This window comes from Sparus aurata, chromosome 13 (assembly GCF_900880675.1).
Source record: "Sparus aurata chromosome 13, fSpaAur1.1, whole genome shotgun sequence".
In the NCBI taxonomy this organism is placed as follows: Eukaryota; Metazoa; Chordata; class Actinopteri; order Spariformes; family Sparidae; genus Sparus; species Sparus aurata.
The window spans coordinates 237594-249133 of record NC_044199.1 but is presented as its reverse complement, the minus strand read 5'-3'; the positions used below and the strand labels follow the sequence as shown (position 1 = coordinate 249133).

At 43.4% G+C, this 11540-nt stretch overlaps 1 protein-coding gene across 4 annotated transcripts in view; it reads left to right on the top strand.

The window, feature by feature from the left end:
* Positions 1-4932: 4932 nt before the first annotated feature.
* gabrg2 (gamma-aminobutyric acid type A receptor subunit gamma2) overlaps positions 4933-11540 on the top strand; it is a 63573-nt gene continuing 56965 nt past the window's right edge. For 2 of the 4 annotated variants that reach the window (XM_030437707.1, XM_030437706.1), the window contains exon 1: positions 4933-5477. In XM_030437707.1, coding sequence (XP_030293567.1) covers positions 5377-5477 — 101 coding nt within the window. In that variant the 5' untranslated portion in view covers positions 4933-5376. The remainder of the gene's footprint in view (positions 5478-11540) is intronic. The other 2 variants (XM_030437705.1, XM_030437704.1) reach the window with 1 other exon arrangement.

The following is an 11540-nucleotide window of genomic DNA, read 5'->3' as shown; positions in this document are numbered from 1 at the left end:
ATTAATCCGGCAGAGAGTGTTTCTCATGTTCATGTTGGAGAGCGACAGATTGTATAAGTTAAACGAACAGAGCACCTGGACTGTCAGCACTCTTTAACTCCTGTTGTTTAGCAGAAGCACAGTGACATCTTCTCCCAAACAAGATTCAGAATTTGTTACTTATGTTTTTCTCCCACTGTTTTTTTTTCTGATGTTACATCACTTCGGTCCGAACGCCAGCTTGCCTCTCCTATCCAATAGTGCTTACAGTAGTTCATTCTGCTCCCACAGCTTGATGCTAACTGAGTGGGGCTGTGACAGCATATGTGTGGGTTGTAAAACTGGAATGATAGTGGAACTGGGCATCTGTGTGTTCAATGATGCCATTATAGAAGACTATACCTCCCCCAGCTCTTATCTAAAGATGACACAACATATCATCACAGCCAGGCTCACACATGCCACTCTGTCTGCGGAGTGAATGGGTGTCATAAAAGATGACATCATTATCCAGTGTTTTTATATGCAGACGTGTCAGTAAACTAAGCCTTCACATGCCAGGACTGTCACTGCCCACAGTGTACCCAAATCTTTCTGATTAGAGAACTGAAAACCCTGCATGCTCTGTAACAGGCTGCTGTTATTTATACAATGCTGCCTTCTAATGCACTCAATACATTTCATGCACGTCAGCATTAGTGTGTTGTCAGTTAGATAATGGATTTCATGTTTGAGCTAAGGCTGTAAAATGCTGTCAGTGAAGCTACATGCATGTGTTTTTTCAGAACGATGAATCTTTTACTGGAGGTCGGTCAGTGCAGGAGAGCCCAGGTGCATCATGAGATGGGGAGGTGCCAATTTGGCTCCAATTTGTGCCGTGACTATTGAACCAAGTGGATCTAACCTGACATCTCTCTCTCTGTTAGAGTGTGTGTGTGTGTGTGTGTGTGTGTGTGTGTGTGTGTGTGTGTGTGTGTGTGAGAGTATAAAAAAGAGAAACAGAAGCAGGTCTGTCAGGATATTAACGGGCTGCCTTGTTTAATCAGTATGAATGCTCAGCATAAGCAGTATAGATTAAAAGAAGGAGATCTAGTCACATGTTGTAACAGCAAACAAGCAAACAAAAGCCTGCTACCTCCATCCCTCCATCCCTCCATCCCTCCATCCATCCTTTCTTTCATGTATCTAATTATCAACCAACCGTGAATGTCTCCCACAAGTAAAATACATCCACGTAGGTTAATTAACTGTTGAAACTTAGTGGCCGTTTCAGCATTTATCTAAATTACCTCCTCCATCTCAGCCAGATCAATACTTCTGACCGCTAACCAGTATCTCTGATGCAGACGCCGGGGTCACGACCTGCGTGGCCGAGTCTCTGACAGCTGCTGTGACATGGCTGCAGGGCAGAAAGAGATATCCGGCCCCAGGGACCGACTGATGTGGACCGTGTGTGAGTGTGTGTGTGGGTGTGTTGTCAAGTTTAATTTACAGCATCGATTTAGAAAAGCCGAAAGCTGTTAGTACTAATACCAATGATGAATATTCAACGTTTGAAAGAAACAAGGAAAGTGTTTTTGGTAAACGAACAGTCAACAGGTCCACTGCTGTGTATGGAAGTCCCCGAGATCAATAGATAGATCGATAGATCGATAGATAGATAGATCGATAGATCACTCATAGAAACCAGCCACTGAAATACGCCTGATTGTTTCATTATGAATGATTCTCTCAGAAATTGACTGAAAAAGTTGAATAACAACAATCTGACAATGTTAAAGTGAAACTCTCGCCAAAAAGCAACCAAGGTTTTATTTGTGATTGAATATGAGTCAAACCTTCGTGTGAAAGCATAATTACGACTAAAGATGCACTTTTAAGATTTACCGTAGTTTCGGTTTTGGGCACGATAATTTTGAACGGGAGTGCATGGGGCAAGACATGCTAGCATCAAAATCTCTATTTTTAGAACACTAAGAAGGCTCAACACAACATGAAACTTTGCTCGTAGCATCACCAGGGTCTCTACTCATGAACACGAGCATTGAGAACATTGTTTGTGTACACAGAGTTTATGAAAAAGAAGGTTTTTGAACTTCTCACGTTAGCTGCTGCGCTCCTGCGCGTTGCCGTCATGCCAGACAAAAAGTGTCGATCCCCGAGTGCGACCTGACAGGCACGCTTGAGGAGCGGTTCTCCATTACTCTCCTGCCTGTCAGGTCAAAGTTTCATGTTGTGTCGAGCCTTCTTAGTGTTCTAAAAATAGAGATTTTGATGCTAGCATGTCCTGCCCCATGCACTCCCGTTCAAAATTAACGTGCCCAAAACCGAAACTACGGTAAATCTTAAAAGTGCATCTTTAGTCGTAATTATGCTTTCACACGAAGGTTTGACTCATATTCAATCCCAAATAAAACCTTGGTTGCTTTTTGGCGAGAGTTTCACTTTAAAGAAGAACAGAAAACAGTTCTGGTTCCTTTCCTTTACCTGAATCCGCACCACAACATACTGGGGTCTATTTTGGGATTTTGTGGAAATCTGTTTAGTAGTTTTTGTGTAATCCTGCTGACAAACCAACCAACCAACAGATTAAAGTAGTTATATAAGATTTAAAACAGCATCTTCCCTCTTTTGGTTCTGCGGGAGAGGCTGCTGGTTTACTCTGCATGGCTGATGAAGCATCTGTCAATTTCCTGGAGATGATTAACCTGCGCTGAGCCTCACTCACACAAATAAACACATGATGTTGTTTTCACATCAGACACACCTCATCTTCCATGCATGTCACACTTCAGCTGCAATCACCGTTGATTGCCACAGTCAAATTTTAATGACTAATGCTGAAAACAGAAACCAGACAAGAGCTGGTTATCATTTGGTGCTGGATGAGTCTATAAGGCAGCGGTTGCACTGCAGCCGCGGGGGTCAGTAAAAAGTGATAGTGCAGCATGTTCACTACATGTTTACTTGGGGAATAAATGTTGAGAGGGGACTTTGGGTTAATGCTCCATGACAAGACGACAACTCTGCAAACACCTGCTCGTCACTGCACCTGCCACTCTTAGTTCTCACCGCTCCCTCCTTCAGCCTTCACGCTGTCGACTTCTGATTTTAGATTACATCAACTTTATGTATTTCTGTTTGTTGTGTACAACAACATTTTACTGGCTGGGGACAACATGTAAAAACACACTGATGTGATCGACATGTTCTTGTTTTTAGCCAGTCTGTAACCCTCTGAGTTGATATTTGACAATGTTCTTCACATCTCCCAGTGTTAATAACAATATTTAAAAGATGCAGCGCAGCAGAAAACTATCGTCATCATATACACACTTGAAAATAGAAATGCATTTGACAGATGTGAGGTGTCCTTGGGTTAGTCGAAGCAGAAGGCAGAACAATGCTGCTGCAGGACACGTGACCTACTTTGCTCGTGTCATTCACAACACGCAGGCAGCCCTAAATAACACAACTGTTGTGTTATTCACTCATACATCTATATATTTATCCTCACGCACTCTCCTAAAGTAGCATTTAAAGAGATTTAAAACCTGCTCGTCCAGCACTGTGTGATAGAGAGAGGAAAGAGGGGGAGAGGGGAGACACTGAAGTGTAACAGCAGTATCAAAGTAATTTATGAGCCACTGTGGGACAGGCGACCATTTTGTGTTTTAGATTATGAACACATATTTTTTCTCTCTCTCTCTCAAACATCCCCTCAAGGAGTCCTTGGAAATAAGTTACACCCAACCAAAGTGGGAGCATTAGCATACTTACATAAGGATATTGGAACGGGTACTCGAGCACCTTACAAAAGACAATGCAAACCTCAGGATACCGAGCCTGGACCGCTTTCAAGATACGTCAGCAGGCTCTGAAAACCACATAGATCATAAAAGAACGCTGAACAAATATATAAATACATCCTGCGGCATGGCTGCAGGCCTCTGTTTGGTTTGAACAATCAATTAGTGTCCACTCAACTTCCTCAGCTCCCTTTCAGGGACGCCAGTGTTTCTTTATTTATTCATTCATTTACTGTTAATGAACCGGGCCCAGAGAGCAGAACCGCTCTGATTTAAAGGAGCATTACGTAGTTGTGGGGTAGAAACTGTAATCAGAGGAGAATGATTGTGACAGGCTTTTTATTTATGTCCAAACAAACTAAATAAATTACACTGCTTCACTTTGTGTTCATGTGGCGGACCCTGCCACCTGCTCGGCTTATTACAGTGTTCTGATTTTGTGCTATAACCTCATTAATATTGTAAATATTGAGAATCTGCGTTTGGATTTCTTCTCCCAAACGACACAGAAACACGACACAGTGCCGCTTTAAGTATCAACAACACCCGGAAACTGTCCTCGCTGCTGATTGGTGCTTTGTGATGCAGGAGAGAACTAACAGAGCTGTCCGTGGTGCTGAAAGCTGACTGGACCGGAGTCGCTCCTGGAGCTCATTTAAGGTTCTGAATAGATCTGTATGGCACTGAGTGACACACACACACGCACACACACACACACACACACACACACACACACACACACACACTTCTGTATTTACTTATACATGACTTTATTTGTTTGCATTGTCGGTAGAACGTGTGCCACAGAGACATGACGTCCACTTCCTGTCCTCCACAGAGCCTCACTGTGAACACTGAGGCTGCACACAGTTATTGATCTGATCTGCTCCTGATCAGGGACCCTAACCCCCCCACACACACACAGACACACACACACACACACACACACACACACACACACACACCTCCCCCAACAGATTCCTCCTTCTCTGCTGACTCACATTATACAACGTTAACTACCAAATCATGCAAAGTGTGCATTGTGATTTCCTAATAACTATACCTGCTACTGAGCATCACGTGGTACAGTGAGCTAGCACTAAAAAATAAACCGCCATTCCCCCCTGTAGCCCCCCCCCCCCCCTCCGCTCCTGCTTCCTGCTGAAGCCACGCATGTGTTGATCCGCGCTGCAGCAACGTGCATCAGCTCCTCTCTGACCCCGCGGTGTTAATCTGCATCAGGCTGAGCTCTCTGCGTCTCTCCGCTGCGAGCGATCAGCGGAGCTTGTTACTAAAGAAAGGGGGGGGGCTTCTCCGCCGTCCGTGGCCGGGTTTTTTTTTTGGGCCCTGTTTTCAGGCTGTCGGTTCGGAAACGGACGCGGAAGACAGAAACGAAAAAAAGAAAAAAGCAACGCGATAAGAAATCCAGCTTCGCATCGATTTGGTCTGATTCGGACTCCACCGCGCGTCCGCCTCGGGTCTAGATCTGAGGACCCGCTCCCGGTACCGAGCGTAATGTATCGTAGAGAGGAAACACAGTAAATAGACGGACACGTCCATCTGCACCGAACAGGAAACCAACACGGTGATGATGGCTTCGCCAAATTTAGCCTCGACAGCAATGGCGAAGCCTTCCCTCCCCCTGAAGCTGCTGCTCGGGCTGCTGATCGCCGTGAATCTTCCGACAAGGTAAGAACGGAGCGCGAGGCGGGCTGAGGACGAGGCTCGGCTCGGTTCTGAGGTCCATCTTTATTTCTTATTGTAGCAGCTCAGCATCCTGCGGTGTTCACAGCCCGGCTGAGCACTGTAACGTTACCGACCAGCGGCAGACACCGTGTGGGAATATAACACATGTAGTATTATCATTATTATTATTACTGTTATTATCATCATTATGGTTGTTGTTGTGTTCATTATTATTATATTATTATGATTCTTCTGCTTCGACGCGTCCGGTGGTTTTACCTCCGGCGACACATGCTCCGTGTTTCTGGACGTTTTTGAGCCTCATCTTGTATTTTTTTGTATTATTTGTTTGATTGTCGAGCAGCTGAAGAAGCTGAGGATATGAAATGTGTGTGTGATGGTGGAGCAGCGGGTTTGTGTCAGATGAACACTGAGCAGTGTGTCCGGCTGCCTGCGTTACCAGCACAGGGGCTAATTTGCTTGAAGCTAAGCTACATATAGTCTGTGCTAAGCTATCTTTAAGGCTCAAGTCTATTCCAGGAGCAAAGCCTCGGAACTGAACTGATGCTCAGTCTGACATGAAGACGGTCGCTGAGATCACACCACGTAGTGGAAATAAAAAAGCATTTCAAAATGGCAGACAATCACAGAACACAAGTGTAAAGGCACAATAAGGACAAGGATAACACATATGGACTGATCCCTGTCATGCACACACACACACACACACACAGGAGGGTCTGCCATTTCAGCTCTCACTGAGGTGCAGATGTGAGTTTGGTTGAGTGAAGCTGCTTCTCTCGTCCCTGTCAGACATTATTCTCCAGCAGCGAGATAAGAACGGTGAAGAGGAGGGATGTCGAGGCTCCTCGCACCGCTTTCGTCTTCTGCTGCTGGAGGCTGAAAAATGGAGGCAGATAAATCAGTCGACGTTCAATCACCGTCATGCTGATCGCAACCTCAGGGCTCCCTGCCCAGCCTCACTGTGAGGCCTGTGTGTGTGTGTGTGTGTGTGTGTGTTAATGTATGCACAAGCAGTGCTCACAGTATGCTCGAGTAAACACTGCACCTCGTCCAGATGTATGTGCAGATTCTGGCTCTGATAAGATGAGCACCAGTGGTTGGAACCTGATGAGCTGAGCTTCTTCTCATGTGATCAGAACCGGGCTGAACCGGGCTGAACCGGGCTGAACGTGAGCTCTTTATGTAAACACCTGCGCAAAGGTGACGTCCTGACAGCAAGATGTATTTTCTCCTGAAAAGCCTCGTCTGTGTTAATTAAAAGCAGCTTCTGCTGGGGAATTTGCATTTGAAGTCATTTTTGATTCATGTATGAGACCTCTTACATAAGACTTCTCTCAAGGCCTCGGGCTCGCTCTCAGTAATCTATGCTACTTGTGACTCATTGTGACAGTTACTATGTGTAGTGATGTCTGATGGCTATCACCACACTGCACACATTAACCCCTGCACACAGTCCAACTCTGTTTACATCTAAGGTATCGCAACATCCCTCAAAGTGGAGGAAATGTGGGTTGTTCAGGATGTGATGTGATTCAGGAGTTTGTAAGCCATGACAGCAGGAAGTGATGTCACAGTGAGGAAGCACTGCTCAGGTGTTCTTTAGGCCAGGTAATGTTTGCTGCTCTGCACAGCTCACCTCAAGCATTTTAGATGATATTCATTACATAACCACATTTTGGAACAGACGGCAATTTATTTATTTATTTTGTGTTCTTAGTTTTATGACCTTAACTGCAGAAAAATGTATTGTAATAATAATAGAGAGACAAAGTCCTGCTCCTGAACTGTGCCACAAATCACACAATTGGTCAGTTTAAAAGATGATTTACATGTTATGAAAGTCATTGTTTATGGTGACGACGGTAAAATTCCATTTAGTTTGGTGTAGAACTGCTCAGCGACATCGTCTCGCTCAGGTTACGTCACCAGCACCATCATGGCCGCCAGCCGCCACAGAAACAGTTAAATAAGATAAAGTCACAACGAGTCTTACCTCGTTTACAGACGTGATCGTTATAAATGAAAGTTGGTCAGTTTTGTTAGCTGGCTGATATACAGAGACAGGATGCTAACAAGATGATGTTGCTAACACAACTGTTGGGTGTCGAGTCTGTCTGGTTACATACGTCCACAGTCTCGTTAGTTTTATGACAAACTGTGACTTTCTTAAGTATAAAAAATGTCTTTTGAGTTGACAACGACATTTGTTTAAATCAGTGCACAATTCAAACTAGATGTGTTTTGGCATTCAGTACAAAACATATTATTTCTGATGAAGGTGAAGGAAGGATATTTGAAGGAAAAGATCCACATTTGTGTTAGAGAAGGTGATCTTTGCGTTTCGTTTGCACTGAGATGATGTGATGTTTTTCTTGGTTGGATTTGTTACCTGGTGAACATGATCTGTAGGCCCAGAACTCAACAGCTTCATTTTTAATGACATGTTTTGATTTGGATTTGACCTTTTTCAGCCCTTTTTAACTGTCACCCTTGATGTTTGGGAGTGTTGCAGGATTCTTACAGGATGATAAAATAAAGATAACAAAATTACTCCAGCTAAACAAGTAAGAGGCAACAAACAAGTCACAGTAGCAGCATTCCCTGCCAGCATCATGAACACCCACACAGTTGGTTGCAGATGGCATAATTGTATATAAAACACATGATAATAAAGTGACTTCAATTAATTCTGTCATCAGTTGCTTAAAGCGAAACTCTCGCCAAAAAGCAACCAAGGCTTTTATTTGGGATTGAATATGAGTCAAACCTTCGTGTGAAAGCATAATTACGACTAAAGAGGCACTTTTAAGATTTACCGTAGTTTCGGTTTTGGGCACGTTAATTTTGAAAGGGAGTGCATGTGGCAAGGACATGCTAGCATCAAAATCTCTCTGTTTAGAACACTAAGAAGTCTCGACACAACATGAAACTTTGCTTGAGCATCACCAGGGTCTCTACTCATGAACACGAGCATTGAGAACATTGTTTGTGTACACAGAGTTTACTAAAAAGAAGGTTTTTGAACTACTCACATTAGCTGCTGCAGCTCCTGCACGTCTCCGTCATGCCAGACAAAAAGTGTCGATCCCCGAGACCCTGGTGATACTACGAGCAAAGTTTCATGTTGTGTCGAGACTTCTTAGTGTTCTAAAAATAGAGATTTTGATGCTAGCATGTTCTGCCCCATGCACTCCCATTCAAAATTAACATGCCCAAAACCGAAACTACGGTAAATCTTAAAAGTGCCTCTTTCGTCGTAATTATGCTTTCACACGAAGGTTTGACTCATATTCAATCCCAAATAAAGCCTCGGTTGCTTTTTGGCGAGAGTTTTGCTTTAACTGAGGCTCTTTGGATCAGCTGACTCTGTTTCTGACTAATGTTAGCTTGCTAGCCAGAACATGCAGTGGCTATAATACATAGAATGAAGACACAGATAGTCGACTGACAAACAATGGATACAGTACAGCTTTGGAATTTACTCTGGAGCTGCTGTTAAGTGTGGGTGATGGAACTGATTTCATATTAGAACACATTGTTATGCCAATTTTATGAATTCAGTCACAAGTCCAACCTGCCACTCGTTGCATTCCAGTGATCTCAAGCTAGCGTTAGCTCGAAGGCTACCAGAAGCAGAAACCTCCCATGCACTGGACTCAGTCAGGCCATCACACATTATCTGCCTCTTGTCGTCACTTCCAAAGATGCTTATTTTTGACAAACTGTCACGTATCCCATAATAACCATTATATGTATTTATGTCTGTGATCCCAGTTGAAAGCACAGATATGTCAATCTTCTTTGTTTAATGCCGTTTAAAGACAGTTTGACAGTCAAAGCTCACAGCTGCCTCTCACTTACAGTTTCTGTCACATCTATCACCAGGAGGTGCTGAGGTCAGAACCGGTCCTGGTATCTGGGTAGATCTGGGCGGGTGTGAGTCAACAGCAGTGATGATAGTCCTCATTAACTCAGCTCAGTAGGTATTTGGCACACATTCCTGAGACTGTTTCCTATCTAAAGTCTTTTTACTCTCCCTGCTATCTCAGCCCTGATAGTTCTATCTTCGTCCAAAGAGATAAATATATAAAAGTCTTTCTTGGCGATCTCTTATCCCGGAAGGTCGGAGCATTTCTATTTTTGAGGACACAGGTACACCGCAGGTGGAGTTAGGATACTTTTAAAACCAACCATGGGATGTTTTTCTTTCTCTCCTGGTAATATTCATGGCCTGCTTTTATATTCATGGAATAGTTTTATTCTCTGAACAGTCAATGCCACATTAGATGTGGCCTCACTGCAGTGAACCAGCTCAGATCAGGCTCCAAAAAGTAAAAAGCACTGCTATTGAAATGCAAACGGAAGCTCAGCCAGCACTCTGAGACTTTGAAACTCTGCGTTCACTCACATATTGATTGACGAGCTTCATAACAAGACAGAATATTTTATGTAGCTGTTCAGAGTTTGTTTACTACGTTTTAAAGTGCTCTGCAGTATGTGAACATGTGAAGGAATGACAGAAAGTAATATAAGAACAGGGTTGAGCCAGTATCATCACTGATGGCTGATGGTCATCGACTTCTGAGTCCTGGACCGTTGTGATAGATTTGCTGAAAGCCTGGAGTTTCTGCTGTCAGTGACATGAGGGAGAGAAGATGAAAATATGTGTGTTGCTGCTCAGTGCAACATGAAGTCTCCACGTCTTGTTATTTTGTGGCCAGTTAGGTGAACACAAGACGCTCGGTTGAATCTGTGGCAGCAGACTTTCTTCTCCACGAGCTGCTGTTGGTGTATTTACCTCAATCATCCAGTTATCTGCATTTTTTTAGCTTAGCTTCCTCAGTAAACCTCGCTCTAACCCCGACCACAGCTATGTTACAGACAGAAACCTTTTAAACCTGCACCAGGATGTATGTTGGTGCAGTCAGAGACATTTTCCATGCTGGGTCAGATAGTATCAGGAATCAGAATCAGAAATCAGAAATCAGAAACAGATTTATTACCAAAAAGGATTTTACACCAACAAGGAATTAGTCTTGATGAAGAAGGTGCACACACTGAAGACAGTAAACAAACTGTGACTATAATATATACAATATAAACAGACAGAGACATACGTATGTATGAGGACAGTTATGAACAGCGGTGTGCTAATGAGCAACACTGAGTGGACACAAACAACAATGTGTAACCTCGGGTAATTCTGCAGACATCTCCCAGTTCTAATTAAGAACATTAATGAGCTATAAATACAGATTCAGAAATGTTTATTTGATATTTGTTCATCACTTCATGAACAGGCCGTGCTCAGAAGCGTCCTGCAAATATTAACAAAGTCAAACAGTACGTTGGCCGTTAAGGACGTTTGTTTCTGCTCAGTTGGTTCAGAAATGAAATCAATGAAGATTTTTTTTCTTCTAATTAAAATGTTTTTCCAAAACTTCATTGTGCACCTTTAAATGTTGGCCAAAGAGTTACCAGCAACAAAAAAACTTTATAGCAACAAAATTGGCAGCATTGCAAATTGGCCTAATCTGCTTTATTATACTGCTGAGAGAAACAAGTCGACCCTGCACGCCAGTATTAGCTAATCTATTTGATCTGGTTCACACTGGAGAGAGTGAAGCCTAAAAACTCTGCCAGCAGTCAGTGAAGTGGAGCAGGCTGACACGGCGCAGGTGATTAGATGTTAACAGTCCTGCATGTGAGGACCATGAGTGTGGATGCTTACTCCTACAGGCTGACAGCCCGACACGTTCAGCAGACAGTTTGTTAATTAGTAATAAGGGCCCATTGTATTATTTGTACTATATATAGTAGAGGCTTTTGGAAAGAGGGTTGTAGTAAGAACTCGATGTGCAAGAGTGGTTTGTCGTGTTGTTACCATGGGTGCTGGACCGATTACATGTTGGTTGATAATAAGCAAGAGGGTTCATTAGATGTGGTTCCTTCAGTAGCTGCCATTTAAAACATGCAGCGATGCTAGCTCAGGGGAGTTGGATGTGGATGCTAATGGAAGGCAAGTAGCTGTTTCCACAGCCG